At 34.9% G+C, this 20526-nt stretch overlaps 1 protein-coding gene across 2 annotated transcripts in view; it reads left to right on the top strand.

Annotated features, from left to right (window-relative positions):
• Positions 1 to 20526, top strand: part of LOC122838887 (adhesion G-protein coupled receptor D2) — a 77197-nt gene that overhangs the window by 9238 nt on the left and 47433 nt on the right. For both annotated transcript variants that reach the window (XM_044129917.1, XM_044129919.1), the window contains 5 exons: positions 1258 to 1360; positions 2383 to 2536; positions 2797 to 2930; positions 3354 to 3469; positions 4529 to 4649. In XM_044129917.1, the coding sequence (XP_043985852.1) occupies positions 1258 to 1360; positions 2383 to 2536; positions 2797 to 2930; positions 3354 to 3469; positions 4529 to 4649 (628 nt within the window). The remainder of the gene's footprint in view (positions 1 to 1257; positions 1361 to 2382; positions 2537 to 2796; positions 2931 to 3353; positions 3470 to 4528; positions 4650 to 20526) is intronic.

Below are 20526 nucleotides of genomic sequence, written 5' to 3'. Positions count from 1 at the left end.
GATCTTCATTTAACTCATCCCACTCCACTGATAAAACACTGACTGGAAAGGTGGAGATTTGCTTAGAGACTGTAAAATTTATTTGGTGTGAAGCACCAATGCTGACATTTGCCTAAATGGTTTAAATAATTGAGCTTTAATGGATGTTTTAGTACTGCTGCACTGCTGCAGCACATTAATAAAGAGAAGCATAAAGCTGTGTCAGCTTGTTGTTGTTTCATACTTTGGTGAAAAGAGTACGGTAATTATGTTATTCTGTTGTGTCTAAAATTTCACATTGTAAATTTCTTTTAGGATGTGTTAAGCGGGAACAAAACAACTATTATTGTTACCCATTTAAATGAGTTTAATTTAATATAACAATGGATTCTGTTATCAATAAAAAATGTTTATTGCCGTTAGACGATTGTATTTTTCTGGAAAACAAAATAGGAAACCAAGGTTTTTATTTACTTTTCCCTTATTTCCAATTAAATCTCAGCAAGTTGAAGGAATCATTTGACAAACTTATAGAATTAGATCAGATGTAATTGAGGTGGCATATAATAGACACATGCATGAAACAGTTGGATTAATTTAACTGAATTAACATTTTGTCCACTGTTTTTGAAACTCAATTGTCACATCCTCTTTCTTTAATTTAACAATAAAAGTAAAAGTAATCTTACACATGGACAAATGTATTCTTTATCTCTCTAAGTGAGATTGGTGTTGATTTTTTTTTTTTTTTACATATTAGTCTCTGAGCTTTTTCAGTGTATCCAAGGAAATGGAGACAATCATTTGGCATTTATCATTTCAATGACTTAGCTACTTCAAGATAGTTTTTGTTGAAAACTTCAGCCAGAGTTATCTTCCATTTGGGTTCACCAACACCTGTCCTCATGAGGATTATCAGGCAGAATTAATAAAAATGGACACTAAATTTAGATCTGGGAACTTGTCTTTTATAGTCAAAGTCATAAATTTTTGTTTTACAGTTTCTCTTTATAATTTGTCTTTTCTTCCTTTAACTTCAACCCATTAGCATAAATATATGTTTTATATTGTCAGTACATTTATTTTGTTCTTTCATGGGTAATTGATTTAAGTTTGCAACAATTATCTCTGCTGTCCTTTATTAAGGATCTATAGAGAGACTAACTGAAGAAAAACCTAAACTTTCATTTGAATTCAAACATTTTATCAGCACTCATATAATGTGATTCAGTCTCACTAAACATTTTTCCTTTAAAATGTCCCTTTCTGTGTTTATAGCATCCCTAAATCAGACAGGACATCCATCCATAAAAACCTGTTTATAGCTCTGATCTGTGCCCAGGTGATTCTGCTCTGCAGTGGCTCCGCCATACACAGCAAGGTACCGTACAGGCAGTAAACAAATCTTCTTTATTTATCAGTCTGTGTGAGTAATGTTGTCGCTCTTAGGGACAGGTTATGGACAAATGTGAATTAAATAAGATAGTGTAAGTTAGCTAATGGGAAAATATGGGGTTTCTAACTTTGTGCTGGTTACATACATGTTTTTAATTTTACTCCTGCATGACATAAACTATAGTAATAACGAAAAGAATATTAAACTCATAAATATTATAAGGTCTAATTAAACAAATACTACAAACTGTTTTGGTTCTACTTGAAGTTGAATATGTAAAAACAAATGGAAAACAAATAACTTTGGCAGGTGATGTAACATAAGTGACCATAAAAGCTGTCCCAATCAGCTTGAAGGCCCAGCCTGTGGCGGTTACTAAGATGGCTTGACCCACTAGTCAAGACTGGTTTATTCCTCCTTGAGGGTGAGAAGATGCTTGTTTGTTATTTTAGTATTAATAACGTCTTCCATAACAAGGCCTGAAATAATACAACATAATTAACTTGTTTGGATGTTCAGTGTGTTTTATAACTCTATTGCAATTTATTTGTTTTCCAAGATCTTTAATTTATGGAAGCTGTATTTAGAGGTGAAACCAGAAGTTGCCATGCACTAATTGCAAAGATACATGCACGGTTTTCCTCACTGTCTGAAGTTAAATCAGATCAGAATGATTGCCATCGCTTTAAACATTGAGGGGGATGCCTAGATGGTGATGTCATATCTTTGGAAACTTCTGATAGGAGTTTGGTCTAATATAATTTCAGAGAAAAAATGTGTATGTATTTTACTAATAGGCGTCTGAAAATGTCCTTTTCAAACCCTACATACAATCATGACAGTATTTTGATCAGATATAATAGTTCATATCAACCATATTTAATTATTTTATTACTGAACCTTTTATGAGACTTCTTTGCAATTTATTAATTGCAAAGTGAAGTGAAGGTCACTGCATACCTTCACTTTGAAATGTAAATCTGTTTGTGATTTTTGTATAATTGTAGGTGGCATGCACACTTGTTGCTGCGCTGCTCCATCTTTTCTTCATGGCAGCATTCAGTTGGATGCTGGTTGAAGGGCTGCTGCTCTGGAGTAAAGTAGTTGCAGTCAACCTCAGCGAGGATCATCATATGAAGTATTACTATCTCATCGGTTGGGGTATGGTGGCTTATGTATATAAGTTGTTGTCTTGTCACTGAAAAAGCAAACAGGTCTGATGTCGTTATTAAAACACTTGTAAAATCATAAGTATCTTAGACATTAAGCAGATATTCTTTAAAATTTAAGTACCGGTAAATCTTTTATAAATAAAAAGACTTGAGTGCCACAAATTCTTGTGATCTCTCCATGTATTTCCTATGTTTTAAATTCAAACTACTTAATCTCAAGTAAATACATTTTTATCCTAATATTACCAGGTCTTCCTGTGCTGATTGTCACCATCACACTTGCATCAGCTTCTGGCAAATACTCAGCTGATGACTACTGTTGGCTCAGTGTCCAAAATGGCATCATCTGGGGATTTGTCGGTCCGGTCATCTTCATCATAATGGTCAGAAATGTACTGATTTACTTTTAGTTGATGATTGTGCTATTTTCAGTGTTAAAGTGCTAAATAAAAAGAACATTCGACTTTTGTGTATCTGGAAATCCAACTGCTACTGTTACCTAAATGTTGGTCTCTTCCTTTAAAATTATTTTTTGGAAAATTGTAGCAGTTAGATTTTGTTCAGCAGTTTGATCATTAATTATAAAGTATTTTGACTTTTTCCCACTTTTTTCCCTTCAAGTTAACATATGTGAGGTTGCATTCTAATATATTTTTTAAGGTGAAATCACATTCTTAGACAAGAAAATCTGTAACAATTTGTTTGCACAGAACATTCTAACAGTCATAATGAAAAGACACAGCAAAATAAGAGTAATTATCTCACTTTTTTCTGTTCTATTTTCATTTGTTTAAATATATTTTCAGGTCAATGTCTTGGTTCTGACCAGGGTGGTAATCATCACCATCTCTACAGCAAAGAGAAGGTCCATCATGCTCGCCTTGGGCATGAGTCCTGCTGAGCAAGCCTATGAGCAGATCAGGTAGTGGCCATTAGGAGGCACCATTTGTCCTCTTTTAAAAATGTGTCGGGGATGCTGGGCGAAAGCTGTAGTCACAGGTCGAATCCAAATGTATTTTCTTTTTATCAATCTTGCAAAATATATATTTCAAGTAGCTTTGCATTAATGCTCTATATTTTTTAAATATTTAAATTACTTCAAGTTTCAACTGTCTTAATATGTAGCTTCATGTTGCTTTTATAATTAAAATTCCTATAGTTTCTTAGTGTTTGTCCTGCTTTTATTGGGTGGTGATATCCTTTAAGGTCTGTAAGACTTTTTGGTTTATAACAGTGTACCGTATCACTCTTTTTAAAATTTTATTCAGAGACGGTAGGAAGTGTATCAGTGCTCTAATAAGAGTTAATTTTTGCATGTAACATACCCTGCCTCCATATACAATTAGTGTTAAAATCTGATGGTAATACAAATAAACTGTGTATTTATGTGAATGTTTTAATTTGTGGGTCCGCTGAGGAGCACAGTAGATACACTGTGAGAGTTTTCAATGCAGGCCTTGAACTGTGTTGCACCTCTGGGTGACAGCTGGCGTGGAAAGTCAAACACATTGGCTCACAGAATAAACCAGTTCTAGGTACATGTCATTTCACAAACACACAAATGCACAGACAGCTGTTGTGGTTTGGCAGTCACTTGAGTGGGAAGCTAATTTGACTCTAAACAGAATTAAGTCACTTTGAGGGTGGGAAGTTGTCACCACATCAGCTTTCCTGACCACATGGTTTTGTGTATGGAAGAAGCAGCCTGCCAGAGCTGCAGGGTTTTCTTCTAAAAGGAGTTAAAAATGTAAGAGTGGTTATTATGCAAGCTGAAAGAAGTGGAAATAAAGCTTAATAAAGCTCTCCAAATCAAATATTCCTTGACTTTAAAAAAAAGTTAAATAATATTGACCTGAATTGGAGATTAAATAAAATTGACTGTTAGAACTTAATCAGATCTTGCTTATGTTTCTTTACTCAGATTCACATGTGAGTGTTTGGTTTCCTTACTCGATTTATTCTTGTATTCATGTGAGTGCAGGGCCGCAGTGAAAGCGGTGTTGGTGTTGCTGCCTATCCTTGGTCTGACATGGCTCTTTGGCGTTTTGGTACCATTTTCCATCGTCATGGCCTACCTCTTCATTCTTCTCAATTCTCTACAGGTAAGCGTACACACTCATGTATGTTATTAGAACAGACATTGAAAACTAAAAACTTAGATATTACAAAAAAGAAACACTTCACATCCCAAGGTTTTGTACTTAATTTTTACTAACAAAAAAAGGTTAGTCTCCATGAATGCATAAACAAGTTTATTGGTCCCACATTCATGAACGTTTTTTATTTTTTATTTTTTTACATGGGATAGATTCCTTTTATGACTGTACAAGGTCTCTGGACCAGATATAAAAAGCACAAATCAATGCAAAAGCAGCAATAGACAGATGATTGCACAATCTATTTAGAAAATTGATGTGGTACCAATGGTAAAATATAAAAAGAAGAAAACAATATATTGGATGGATTTGAAGATTAATTCCTAATGAAAAGAAAACCAAAAAACAAGATTCTTTGAAAATTCCTTTCATTTACTCGTCAGCTGGAACATTAAAGTATCAGTTTAGTTTCTCATTTGCAGTCAGTGCAGTTCTCTGCTGAGGAACGTTTTATCCTGGCATTCATATAACTATAATTTTAACATGTGCTGCGTAAACACTGCACTTTAAATAGTTTATATTTATATTTGTGTATATATATATAAATATACACATACAATTCTGTACTTCTCTTCTGGTTCACTGCAGTAGTTGGGAAAACCTGCTCAAGAATGTGTCTAAATATTTTCAGACCCCTAAATGTTTTAAATTCACAATTTACATAAAAAGCAAAAATATTAAGCTGTTCATTTTACCTTGCGTTATCTTTATAGAATCACAATGGACATTAGATACTGAAAAAAAATTAATATTTTTAAACTAACACTTTATCTGCAGCTCTCATTAGTAATAAACAATTTGAAGCAGCCGATCTACACAGAGTTTGCCATACATTTTAATTCAAAATTAGGTCAGTACTTTTTAAAGCATAGAAATTATAACAGAAGTTAGCAGCACTTGGTTGGTCCGTGGTCTTAATTGGAATTAGGCCCCTGAATGAATTTCTGCTTAGGGCCTCAATCAGCCTTGCTCTGAGTTTTACCAAGAATACCCATCTGTACTAATTCCAGTTTTATCTGTTTCCCTCACTTAAAACTACATTCTGGGTACAGATGTTATATATATCACATTAGGCTGATTTTAATTGCATATAGTGATTTGTAATGTAAAATGTCATAAGAAGTAGTTATAATTCTAAGTTTTCTTCTTATGTAAAGCCTTTAAAACAACCATCTGTTTACTATTTACTGGAAAAAGGCAGAGGTCGTAAATAACATCCCAATTTAAGCAATTTAAGCAATATTTTGTTCATAAATCAGAACCAAAAGGTTTTCTATTAAACTTAGCAATTCTGGAGTTCTCATATGAAGAGGATACGAGATATATCAAGGTGTTTTTACTTGTCACTGACAAATATAAAGTAAAAAGGGGAAAAGGTTGCTGTCTGTGTTAAAAAGGGAATTACTTTAACATGAAAATTGTACTCTAATTCTGTAATTTATTTTACTTTCTGCTTTTTGTATTCAAAGCTCAGTATTATTGTTCTTTAATTCACATTATCAAAACCTCTTTTTAAAAAAATTAGTGGATACTGTACTGTTCTTACTGTTTTATATATTTTGTTTGATATTTTATTAACATACATTAATGTTCAAATATGCATCCATTATTTAATAAGAAAAGTACCTGTTTGGATTATGATTTTCTGCTTTTAAGAGTTATTTTCTACTTTGCTGTCCAAACGGAATGCCTGAAATATATTTTGTAATACTTTCTCTGTAGCAGACCACACTGGATTCCCGCCCTCCCCCCCCCACTTCTCTGTATCTGCTTTTGCAAATTATAGTTATCTTTTAATCAGCTGTATCTTTAATTGAGCTGTATATTTAACCGGAAAATCAATAGAGGACTTAGCTCCACTCTAATCATTAAGTCAGATCCTTTGCTTACCATAAATAGTTTCTGTTTCCCTCTCATATCTAATTATATTTTTTCCATGTCGACAGTAATTAACACAGAGGGGTTTACTTTGCTCTTGTTGTAGGACTGCACTGTTTAACATTTTAATGTCTGATATGGATTACTGTTATGTGTTTAATTCTAGCTGGCTCTGTCTATTCAGCTTTTCATCTCTGAATCCTACATTCTGTTTTTCTTTGTCTGCTTCTAAATTTTGTGGATCTCTTAAGTTTTCTCTTTTTGATGATGCAGTATGGCCCTGATCATTAACTAAAACACATCAAAAAATGTAGTTACTTATTGATTACACTTTTATTCAGTGGCTTGAACAAAAGTGACTAAGCTTGTTTGTTTTTCTTATATAAAGACAAAAATTATATTTTCTATTGGCAGTGTGTTATATTAGTTCAAGGACTCTTTTAATGAATCAATGAATTTTACTTTGATAAAAGCACATAAAAATGTAAAAAGTTAAAACATTTCTTGCTGGAAACATTAAATTTTACAGAAAACACCCATTTCTGAAGGATAAATATCCAAGTGGTCATAAGGAAATGTTCTTGGGGTTTTACATTTTGGTAAACCACGGACAAATAAACCTAATTTTAACAACCGTACAGGCATATTCGGACTCCAATCTCAACCATATTTGATTTTATGCAGGTGATTTGGGTAACGTCGTTATTCAAGTGGCTTTTATGCCACAACTGTATCAATGAGTGAGAGCAGATTTAAACTTTTCTCTCACATGGGGCTTAAATAATATCCAAGGTGAAACTAAGACCCCATTATAATCTTGCTTCTGAAACATCTCACTACATTTCTACAAAATATACATGGGAGGTTTACAACTTTAGGTTTCACTTCAAACTAACTAGCCTTGAATGGATTGGAGTCAGAGAACTCAAATCCAAGTTCAGCAGGAGTTGAGACTCCGCAGCCACTCTCCATGTGCAGGGTAGCACCTGCTCTGTGTCTGGAATAGAGGAAACACATTGCTCTTATTATTTCTTATTGGCTATAACGGTAATCTAAAAACATTAAATAGGTTGAGTGAAGTCATCTGTACAGTTCCTTGCAAAAGTTCACTTTTATCACATTATAGCCAAAAATCCCAACATAGCCTGTAGGGATTTTATGTGTTAAATAAAAAATATGCATGATTGCAAACTGAAAGGAAAATGATGCATGGTTTCATGGCCATCATAATAATTATGTGTGAAGAGGACTTGTCCTCCTCCCAGTTGAAAAATATACATTTTTCCTGTGGAACATTTTATGTCTTTCATGTATTCTTTATTGAACTGAATCTAAATTTTGACCGAGCAGACAAGACCTTAAAGAAAACGTGATGTCATTGTAGGCTAGAAAAGCCTAATTTGTGCTGATAAAGTGGTTGGACAAAAAAAAAAAAAAAAGACATAGATTGCAGAATATGTTTAAGTTGCAATTTATTGATGGCATCCCTATTAGTGGTTGTGTTGTTACAAGTATGGCCAGTTGCTACTTCATGTCAGAAAATCTATGGCTGCAGAATATGCCTGAGTTATGATTTCTCTTTTTATTTCTTTCTCAACTCTCAGGAAGCTAGTTCAGCATTTAATGTTTTTACCTCAACTTGGCAAATTTCATCATCCGTTCTCATGTTTATGTGAGAATTTAGTTAAAACCATTCACACACATTATTAAATTGATATAACCATAAGACTGGGACAGGCAAATTTCTGGCAGACAAGCTATAAAACGAACAAACTGATAAATTGGTAAGAAATTTTAACAGTGTGGTTTTTTTATTATTTGTTACTGTCATATTATCAATGGGCCAGCCCAAGTAACATAAAGCTTAAGCAGCACGCTTTTACTATGAAATCAATAAAACAGATAATGTTGACAAGCCTTTTCTTATAGCTCTCCCTGATGCAGCTCGTCATCTCCCCCACTACAATCCTTACCACTACAAACTATCCGCACTGTTATTTCCTGAACACATTATAATGAAAAAAATCACAGCTGATCTGGCATGAATGGACTTTTGCCTTTCTGAACTTGTTGATAGTACTGTTAAATTTTGCTTCAATTTTATGTCCAGAATTGAGGTTTTGTATCATGCCCTGCTTAAGTGGAAGACCCACTCCTGTGATCATCATGATGTTTTATTTTATTTTTTCTATTTCTTTGTTTTTATTTAATTCCAGCAATCAAATATTTCCCATGTGTTATTTTGCAACTATAATCTACTGTTGTCATTAAAGGTGCAGGACTTGTACCTTTATGGACCTGTGGAATAACATTCTCAAATCAGACAACCCAGAAGAGAAGCATCAATCTCCAGCTTCTTTAACCTTTCACCTGCAGATGCTAATTTTGTCAAATTCCAGTGGCTCTTAAGCCGTTTTAATACGAGATACAGAGTAGCCTTTCTGCTGTGTGATCCATAAATATTCATAGTAGGAGTAGAGGGTTAGTCACATTGTGTGTGCTACAAAACAATCACTGTAAAATCTGTATTCTCTAGAGGTCTACATTCATTTAGGTTTCCAAAAGGCTCCTAGAACTTTGAAATTCAGTTCATGGAGGAGGTCAGACATGACAACTTGGGGATTGTCTATTCAGTACTCCTTAATTTGCTATCTCACAACCTAAATTAACTGCAGACATACCCCAATGTGTCCTAGAATATATATCCTCCTTTTGAATAGCTTTTTTATCTCGTTGCTTCCTGTCACCTAATCAAGAAGCCAAAGAGTGTTTTTGCTGGCACTAACTGGTAGCACTTACATTTAGTGTTTCGCAGATCAGAAAATGTTTTTCAGAACAGCTTGTCATAGGTTGGGCCATTCTGGCTGAATAATGTAATCCAGTCAAGACCTGATTTTGTGGTGCATCTACATTTTCTTGTGATCATTTAAATGTGAGGAATCATGGTCCCTTGTCATAACTTATTTTGATCAAAAATAAACATCAGTGTGAATTTTGAATGCTTGAAACTTTTTACTCTTACCTACTACTACTTGTTTTATTATTTTATTTATTTTTCATGAACATCCTCACCATAAATACAGTTATGCCTCATCTACTCCCTTATCAGCAAGAGATAGAAGAGAAGAATGGGTGCTCTTTGGGTAGGCCATAAATTCTTCCACTCTTTGTCATCCAATCTCGGGGTAATGTCATTCAAAATCCCTGTACCATTTATTATCTGGGTATAATAGGTTCCTGGCCATGCAGTGTCCATCCTATTATTATCCCATAACTTTAAACTATCAATAACTTTGAGGTTCAGAGATAGTTAGATGTTGGTGAGAAAAAAAGGAAGCATAGGTGAGGTGAAGGAAGTTGAGCAGTTGGTAAAGAAAATATTACGGTGATGTTTGTTTTCTGCGAGTTGTTGATAGTTGTTGACTTTGACTGGGACAGTGCTGCTCAGAAATGTGTTGGTTTATTTCTGTTATAGTGCTTTGTTTCCTGAGGAGGGCAGCCCTGTGCCTTTATAAAAGTTAAGTAGTCACAGAAATCAATAAAAAAATTTTTTTTGTCTGTTTCATCATGTTGTATTTAGATATATTTTCTCACATTAACAAAAGTTTTCAGTTTTCTAATAAATCTCATGAATTTGGAGATTTTCACAGGTGGAATAAACCTCTAGATGTGAAATTCATCATTTTATTAAGGTCTAAAAACAACTTTGAGAAAGCAATGTGGTATTGTTTTAGAAAGAAACCAGTAGGTGTGTAATTATTTTAAAATTTAAAATTAAAGTGCATTTATTTTTATGAGTTGAAAGACATCACTACTTTTTTTTCCAGCTGCATTGTACTTTTTGCTTTTCTAAGAGACTATTTCACTCCATAATTTAATTTTAAGATTGATTCACATTCTTGCAAGATATTTTAGAATTTAATATTTGCATTAAAATACGCCAATTAATACCAAACGGCTATCAACACTTAGACAAACACACACACACACACACACATGCACAGACCAGACTTGGCTAGTTGACATCAGAGTATATCTAAGATATAGATATGATCAATAAAGTGTTGCTCTGCCTATTGATTTTTGCCATATGGAAGATTTGTTGTGTGAGTAAGCAATGCTTTTATGCCCTCTAAAATGATTGTGCAAGAAGAGGTTTTCCCTTTTTTCACTCAGAAGTTGCTTAGAGCAGAACTCTGAGAGAGTTGGTGGTTTTAACAGGTTTGTGTACACAAACAAGTATAATCACTTGTAATTAAGTCTAATACGGATAACGTTTTACTCAGATATCAGTGATATTTTAGTTTTAGCTCACCAATAAACTCAGGTTTCATTTTATTTGTGCACAAAGAATGTTGTGGTTAATGTATCCATACCTTACTTTATGTTATTACACTTTTCCCTCTGCTCGTATTTAATTATTAATAAACAAGTGAGTGTTCTTGACTTTGGTCTTAGATTCAAACAGTAACTCTGTATCTTGAGTTTGTTGTTTTATTTGAAGCTCAGTTACAAATCGGTACAAATTGCTCAATTGTTTTCTTCTCACTTTACCATAGATAAAAACTGTTCAATTTCTTCCTGTCAGTATGGCTGTTACTGCATTTCACAGCATTAGAAGCCTCACAAATTCAAGTCCTGCTCTTTAAATACTGATTGTTATTAAATAAGTTTCTTCGGGTTACTCATTACATTGAGATGTTAGTTTTATTGCTAAACATCACAAGATAACAACTCTAATCATATTTTAAAATATATTGATATTAGTTCATTTTCTCAACGAGATAACAGTATGGAGTGGGAAATTAACAACCTTGACAATATTGTTAATTTTGGGATTGTTAAACACCGCAGCTGCTGTTTATTGTTAACAAATGTTTCACAATATTTATAAACAAGACGATAAATACTTAGGCCTTATCTAATTTAATTAAAGTCTAGCTGGATTAATTTTATAATACATGCATAGAATCATTTGGCTTTTTATTGCCTTCAAATGTGAATTTATTGTGACTTCCCACAATGTAAATTTAAGCTAATTATAAACAAAAACTAATAGGGGCCTAAGTCTAGATAAAATGATGTAGAATTTTATTTCTGCTTATAGATTGGGAGAAGAACTGAGCATAAAATGTCTTTCTTAAGAAATCTGTACAGGTTAATGGGCATCAACTATCTCAATCTGGCTTTAACAAGATTCACTCCAAGTCAGTGCTTTTCATTTAGCTGAGGAAATAAAAACATCAGATTCTGGATCTTGTTTCTCTCTTTCGACTCATGCAGACTTGAACAGTAGCCCCATTCAGAAGGAACGTTTTCCTTTCCTCTTTCACTCAATTGGTAATTTTGTCCATGTGGCATGCTCTGCCTGCCTCACTTTATTTTATTTTATCTTTCATTTTAATTTTTTTGCTCAGCTTTTCTTTTGAATGCAGTGGGATACAACTGATGAGTGTTTTATTTTATAAGAAATAACTCATTTGTGTTACTGGTTAGTTCTGAAGCATGGTTTTTAAAAACCAAACAAATAGTTTCATGACAAGATTGTTTGCATCCCCATTGCCCAAGAAAATAAGAGAAGAAAGAAAAGTCCACTGTTAGTGTTGCATTCTCAATTACCAGGCACAGCATTAAAACAATATCCAAACAGGATACCAAGGTCGGCCCTGACTCCCAGTACGCTTCTTTGAGATGGCACTTATAATGAGGATGTTGCAGTTTTTTTAAGTAGTATATTTATAGTGTGTTTTATTTCTTCTTCTCTTCTTTTTTTCTTTAGTTTGTTTAAAGAAAAAACAATCTATGTAGAGCACTCCATAGTATTGTTTGAATGTAGAACTTCTAACAGAGGGAGGCTTAACTCCAAATGCTAAATTTTATACAGGAAATTCTTATGAAAATATAATATCAGCAGTCATTTTCTTATGTAATGTAAATATTAAGTCTAGAAGTAAAAAGAGAGGGCAGCAAAAATGAATATGTGATGAACTAAGCCTGACTTTTTCTTTCCCTTTTGGTGGGAGTGAAATCCTATTGGAAACACCAGTTATTGAAAACTGGCCTGCAAAAATAAAGCGGTGCATATAATAGGTTTCCTGTCAAAAAAAAAAAAAAAAGGCGAGAGAATTCCTGTCATTGCACCACCACCTCCAAGACCTCTTCTTCTGTTAAACCTGCCTGCATTTATTTGCCTTAGAATTACCTGCCAGCTCAATTTAGTAATTGACTGTGTCATAAGAAAGCAAACGAGCTCCTTCGCCCCTGCCAAACCATACCTTTGTGTGCTTTTTTTGTGTGTTTGGAAGTGTGTGTTCTGCTATCTTACCGCCCATCTAATTTGTAAAATCCTCCCTGCTTTGCCATTTGTCATAAACATATATATATATATATATATATGTATATATATATGTTTTTATTCTCGTGTGCAAATGCATGTTAGCAAGCAAGCATTCAATCAGCTGACTCTCACCTTCATGACCTCACTCTCCCATGTCCCCTCCTTCCCGTCTTCCAATCTGTTCTGTAGAGAGTGTCAGGAACAGCTCAGACACTAGAAATTACCCGTGTCGAAACAATGACCGATCTATTTATAAGTTCGCCGCCTTGCCTTTTGTATCGGCTGACATTGCTCGGCATGTGTGTGCACACACACGCAACCTTAAACAGCCATATCAGTGATGGCATGGGGTGAATAGGTTAGGGATAGTCCTGGTTTTCCTTACCCTGCCGCTCCGCTGCAGATCCCTGGATTTACCCGTCTTTGATGTATACTTTGAGGGTAATTAGTGAGAACTGGGTCAGAGTAGGCCGAGAAAGCAAAACAGTGCGGTTGTTTCAGTGACTGGGTGGTAAGGAGATGCTTAGATCTGGTTGAGAAAAGCCTGTAGGTGTTGGAGGTTAAATGGCTGTCCAGTATGAACCACTTTTTGTGACATGAGCAGCCTTTTTGTTGCATCTACCTTAACGCAAATAAACATTGCTCAAATAGTTTCTAAAATGTAATTTTTTTTCAGTGTAGAGATCTTCTTTAACTTTTTTCTAAAAAATTCTCACCAGTGGATGCTTTTTATTAACTTCATTTGTAGTATGATTGTGGTTTTAGCCTCGGTTAACTTGCAGCTTTGAATACACCAGTGATGATATATTTGTCTTTTTCAATGCTCTCATCATAAATTATTTTTCAGAATTTTTTTCATTTGGTCTTTAATGTAAAAATGTGATATTTGAAAGAATGACTAAATACTTTTGAGTTAGGAGTTTTTTTTTTAGCAGACATCTTACATTTCAAAATAGAATTTTTCTACAAATTATCACTAATTATTATTTTTCATTTAAATTTCATTTTAATCAAAGGACTTTTGTCAAGTACTTGCCATGAAATTCCCCTGTTCACACACCACAAGGTTTCCTTTTTGATTTATGTTACTCCCATTAATTAAAACAGTTATCTCTGATTATGGATAAGTGATCTACAAAACACTTATCCAGAGTAAATCCCATGCAGGATGATTAATGGGCAGTGAAGTATCTGGGAAGCAGGATGGCTACCTGTATATTTTACTACCATTACAGTAGAGCATTGTGTGAAAGAAAACAAAACGGCAGCGATTAGAGACGGAGAACAACGGCTCTGGCAGCAGGACACTGATTGGGATGTTGATCGTCCCTCGCTGGCCTTTTGCCCTTCCTGCTGTGGCCCCCGGCCTGCCCTCCACAGATACCCCGGGTCGTTTCCTATCCATGTCAACACACACAGATATGCACTCTTCCCGCTGAGTGTTTACAGCCACATGCTGATTCCTATTAATCTGCTTCTCGTCTGGATCCGAAGGAGGAGGGAAGGGGAGCGAGTGGGTCCTGGAGGCGGGTTTGTCTTGGAGCGAGAAGCCAGCGAAGGTGGGTAAAGCCATTTCGCTCACACAAGCTGAGAGCCTCGGCTGACAGATTGCACCAGGCCTGGACTTCTTTTTACACTGAGCAGATGTGGTCTCCCACTTGTTTTACTTAGTAATTATCCCTCATTAGGTGAAAGCATGTGCCAATCAAACAACTTGGAGAGTGAGAACAGAGCCTGGGCCAAAGCGGGGAGAGACGGGGGAGAGGCAGGGAGACCTGTAGCCTGATCTTCACAGTTTTTACAAACACAGAGTCATTACTAGATCAAAGGCAGGCCCTGCCAGTGCTATAGCTTCTGCATCACTGGCATTATTATGTCGTGTTTGACATTCAGCTCTTGCAGAAATCACTTGCACAATTAAGAACAAATGTTTTAAATTTTACTTTCAATTATTTCAGTTGCACTGTTTTTTTGTCTTTTTATTCTAAACTTTTATTCCAGAGAGAATGGTGTACTAAATAGATGTTAATTAAATGTTGAGTATTTTCTTTGACAAACATCTTGTCAAAACACTAAATTCTCATAAAGAACTTTGACAAGAGTAGCAGTCCTGTCTCACTAAATTAAGCTTAAATTTCTGCCACAATTATTAAAATTTTGTTTTTATTTTATTGCCTGCTAAAGAAATACAATGCATTGGATAAATTACCACAATACCAGACACCTTTATTCAGTTTTTTGTTAAAAATTATTTTTTGTAAATGCTGTGTACAATTGATTTACGTGTTTTATTTATTTTTAGTCAAAAATATGGGAAATACGAGTTTTTTGGCTAAAATAAAAATAGAAACCTTTACGTATCAGTTTTATTTCTCAAACTGTTACAATTGTTGCTATTTGTCCTACAATTCATAGTGAGCTGAATCTATGAATCATACAGCCGTCCTCACTGGCTTACTGGGGGAGTGCAACTCTTTTCCAAAAAATAAAAGAGTGAGAAAGAAGACAGAAACGAAGATCTATGAAGTCTTCACGTCAATGAACTACCATTCATTTTCACTTTGAAGTCCTTTGAACCGTACTGAAGTGTGATTGCAAGTGACAGTCACAGAGTCTGCTGGCTTATCATGATGGATGCACCTTGCCGTGGTGGTGGTGCTGCACTCATGTATTTGCACGTGCACTCCCAGACAAATGCATGAATACGAGAGTCTCAGAGCAGGGATAATGCGGGTCTGCGTTTGCAGGCACAGACCCACTTATAAGATCCATTTATTCAGCTCATTCATACTCACACAAATGGACAAGGTTACCGCTCTTTTTTTCTAATTGTACAGTTTTCTAAATAGCAAGAGTGGAAATTCTCTGCCAATTTATTTTAGTTTTAAACTTTTAAATGTAATATATTGCTCATAAAAGTCCTGTAAAATAAAAGGGTGTTTTTATTTGGTCATGTTTGTGCTGTTAAGAAAATGTATACATGACTTGCACTTTTTCAAAGATTGAAAATGTTACAAAATGTAAATAAAATCCACATATTAGTGATATAGACATTAATTAATGACCTGCATATTATGTTAATTAATTAGATATTTTATTTCTTTCTTCCTCTTTTTTCTTTGTTTCTTTATTTCCTTGATTGATTCTTTGTTTCTATTATTTTTTAAAGCCATTCATAATTGTCAATTGAGGGTGCTACAAGCTGTCATATTTTTTTTTTTTTTTTTTTTTTTTTTTTTTTTTTTCATGGCTGTCTGATTGTGTTTAACTTGTTTCATTTCCAACAAATGGCTATATTTTAGTCTGGAAATTCCTTTTCCACCTCCACAGAGAGATGAGAAATAACTTTCTGAACTTTAGTTTGGACGTAATACTGCTTGCCTCTGAGCTCAAGTAATGTTTGCAGGTGAGAATGCCAGAAGCACTAGTTTTGCAGGAGCAGGCTAACCTTCAACAGGAAGCTGCTTTCTGTGAAGGTGTAAGAGCCTTATTTGGTCCATATCTTTCATAAAGATTTATTGCTATATTAAATGTTTCTTCAGCACTACTAGTCCAATCCTGCTTATTTATAATTTGCACTGTGATGGAAAATTACTAAAACACTTTTAGTGTCAGACTACTAAATGGACAGATTAAAAGTTCAAATAATGAATGCAGATTTCAATGCAGTAATTTCATATTGCTCTGTAAAATGTTCAACTTTATATGACAGATGCAAAATCGCATAAAATCTGAAACATTATGCATGATTTTCAATTATATATAAAAAAAATACACTGTACATTTGCATTCAGCTCTCTATCTAATACCCTTACAAATTCCAATACAGTCAATTGCCTTCAGAAGTTTACATAGCAAACAAAATACATTTTTATGTATTTTAATTAATTGTTATTAAATATGTTCTTTTTTTCTGTTCGGATTTTATATTTTAAATATTCAGTAATTATAATTAGTGGAGACAAACTTATCTGGTACTGTTGATACTTATATGTATTGCTAGGTGAAAACTTTGTTATAAACGCCGAACTCAAATTAGCACCTCCTGTCAGTATCCGACTCCGGGCACATGTGTGCATTTTCTTCAAACCCTTCCAGCGCCCAGCTGCTGTACTTCAGGACGTGTGTTCTTCTGTTTATCCTTCCTGTCAGAGGACAGCTACACGGTTAGAAAAAAACATTGGAAGATTGACGCCGGGATAACATTCAGTTTGACAAGAAGGTGCGCCAGGAAAGCCAGCCGAATACCAAAGTATTTTTAATTAAGCAGCTCTCTCCACGAGCTGCACCAGTTCAAAGACTCCCGCTTTGACCCATGTGTTAAAAGTTTGTATCAGCTTTCTGTGGCTGTGTTTTTCTTGGCATCCAAGACACGGAACCCTAAATTGTCTTGTTTAAAAGCTAGCTTGTTTACAGTTCAATCTCTTTCTCTTTCTCTCTCTCTTGCTTTTTTTTTTTTTTACCACCCTCTCCATTATAATACCACATGTGTGCAGTGTGATCATGTTCAGAGCATAACTACCAGTTCTTTTTTTTTTCTTTTACGTCCTTAAATAGGCCTGATTTGTGTAGATACCTAAAAAAAAAATAGATAATTTTAAGATCTGCTACTCAGCCTGATCACATTTATTCTTTGTCATTCAGGCTTATTTACACGTTAAAACAAATAAAATAAAGTGCTCATCTGTTTCTTGGGCACTTTGTCAATAACATTTGTCCGTCTGATGTAAAATCGATGAGACACACACTGACACAATGCCAGAGCGATGGCAAATGTGTAGTCATTTATCATTGACTAGTAATAAAGATATGTCACAATTGATTTTAGCCCATTTCTCCCCCTGCTTTTCATTCTATGCCTCTCTCTTTTTTTCTCTCTCTCCACTCTTTTTCGCTCTTGCTCTTTTGCAGGAGCAGTAAATAGAAATAAATGAATGTTATTATGACTAAGGTATGTTTGGCCTTGCTTAACTCAAGTATTATTGGAGAATGAGGCTGTGATGATTTGAAAGTCTTTGTGCTCTGATTCAAGTGATGTGCTAGATCAGAGCACAAAAAGAGGAAGAGCGTTTGATGGATCAGTGTTTGGGTGGTATCTTCTCCAGGAAGGTGATATTTGATCTGTTACTTCCTCACACATTTTTAAAGAGATTTGCAAATATTTAGTTTTTCTCATGTTTCTTGAGGTGCACCACAAAGAAGCATTTTGTTATCCAATGTAGACGCATAAAAAAAAATAATTCTAATATATTTATTAACTTGATAACGTAAAAAACAAAGTACAGAGAAATTATTCAAAATTTAAAAATGCAAAACTTAGAATTTAAAGAGCATTCTAACAAGTATTTACAAAGAATAATCTGTACTCCTGGAAACAGGCTTATGCATTCACTGTAAAAACAAAACATATAATCTTTGTAAAGAATCACTGTCATATTAAGCTAGTTTTGGTCAGTTAGGATTACTGAAATGAATTTCCCAAATGTCACAAAGCAAGAAAGTTGTTGTGTTATTAAATGATTAAAGAAATTAAATACAGAAGTGGACTGCAGAATGTAGTGGTTAGAATCATTGCCTTGCAGAAAATATTTGGTTGATCTCCTTATTGATATACAGGGTTATTGTTAATTTCAAAAATGTAATTTGCCTTTTTTTTGTCCCTTTTGAGGAATGCCTTCATCCTCTCTGAGTGGCCATGTTAGTACAGGTCTCATATAAAAGTGACACACTCTTATAGGTTTCAGGCAGCATCTTCACAACATCTTCTGTTTTTGTTTTGGGATCGAGTTGAAAATCTTGCACTTAAACACAGTGAAGGCATCCTTCACAACCTCTTGTTTTACTAGAGGTTGGCTATATCATACACCGGTACTGTTGTTCTTCCTGGCCTCTGAGTCGACGTGTGTGTGTGTGCGTGTGTGTGTGTGTATGTAGGACCTCTACAAATGTTGCTGGTAAGACTGACAGAATTTTACAAATCCGTAACATTTGAGCACCGTTTGTTCAGTGTTTGTTCAGTGTTTGTCCACAGTTTGCTTAGAGACATGGTATAATTCTGTGTTTGTAGGACATAAAATAAAATATAAATCTTTCCTCACGCATTTTTCTGGCATTTAGCAAGTATAAATAGGTGTGTTAATCCTGCCTGACATAAACAGAAAATGTTCAGTCTGTTCTGATGTGTGACACTGAATTGTGTTGTTTTTTTATAATCAATGTAAACATTTGGGCTTAACTGCATATTTGAGCTCATTGCTAAAATTATTAGAGAACTGCATAAAGTAGAACAAAAAATTTAAATATCTTTATCTTTAGTGGGGATTTCACTTTTTGCCCTGTTTAGGTGAAAACATTTCATTGTGATTTCTGAAATGTGGTCATGAATGTGTATATGGAAAAGAATGGCAAAAAGCATGAGATGCTAAGACAATATAACACAACAAAAATAAGTAGTTAAAAGTTTGAAAACAAGAATGCATTCTGATTAACACCACAGGCAATGTATTCATTAAAGCATCTTGTTTTACTAGATGTTGGCTATATTATAGGGGCAAACAGTGAAATTATGTATTTTTAATTTTCTATGACTTTAGGTATAATGTTTAACATTCTATTAGTGCAGTCGATTCCTGTTTTTTACAGACCTTTGCACAAAAGCCTAACTTCATGATAGTGGTGGATATTGTTACCTTCAGGCTACTTATTTCAACTCTTTGCTTATACTTTCTGCTTGTGCAATTATTTACTACACATATCCAGTCCAGGTATATGACTATCCTTAAACAGGGTCGAAGAAGCAGTGACACTCATTTTAGTATGATGTCTGGTGGCACATTGTCTTACGATCTCTCTCAGAGTCTGTTATTTCTATTTGGTCCCACTCATCATTTCCATGTTTGAATGTCCTGATTGGCTAAAGTGCTGCTGTCATCTGCGCCTTCTGGACTAAGTTGCACAGTTTTTTCAAATGTGTAGTGAGATGTTTTGGGAAGCCAGATAGGCTTGTGAGACTGATCTGAACACTAATGTACATTTGAAAATAAAACAACATCACTTTCAATTGAAAGTGCCAAAGTTAAACAGGTTCTGCTACTTTTCTAGTCATTGTGACCCTCCACTTCCCAGTGTTTAGGTTTGTGTGTCAGCCATGCCACCAAGGGTTGCCGCCGTCGGGTTGTGTGTACCCAAGTTGCACTGGTGGTAGCGAGCAACATCTGTTTCGAGCTTGTTGTTCCTCTTGGCTGCTTTTCAATTGGATTTCCTCAAGCAGGGCCAAAAGCTGTCACCTCTGCCAGGCTCTGTTAGCGATCACCGCCGGCCCCTATATTAAGTAGGTGGTTCAGGGCTAAGCTAATAACTCTCCCTCCTCTCCTGAGCCATCACACAGCGGTACTGGTGTTCTTCCTGGCCTCTGAGTCGACGTGTGTGCGTGTGTGTGTGTGTGTGTAGATACTCTCACTTTTCTTCTGTTGCTGTACCCCATTGAGGCAGGTTCGCTTGGGGGTCTGCTCCTCCACTTGACACGGAGCTGACCATGTTTCTTATCAAGAGAAAGTGGGAATCTTACAGGAACATTTCAAAAGAGGAACTTACCCACTTTCTTTAATA

The sequence above is a fragment of the Gambusia affinis genome, linkage group LG10, assembly GCF_019740435.1.
Source record: "Gambusia affinis linkage group LG10, SWU_Gaff_1.0, whole genome shotgun sequence".
Lineage (NCBI taxonomy): Eukaryota > Metazoa > Chordata > Actinopteri > Cyprinodontiformes > Poeciliidae > Gambusia > Gambusia affinis.
This window is presented reverse-complemented; position numbering and strand designations above follow the sequence as displayed.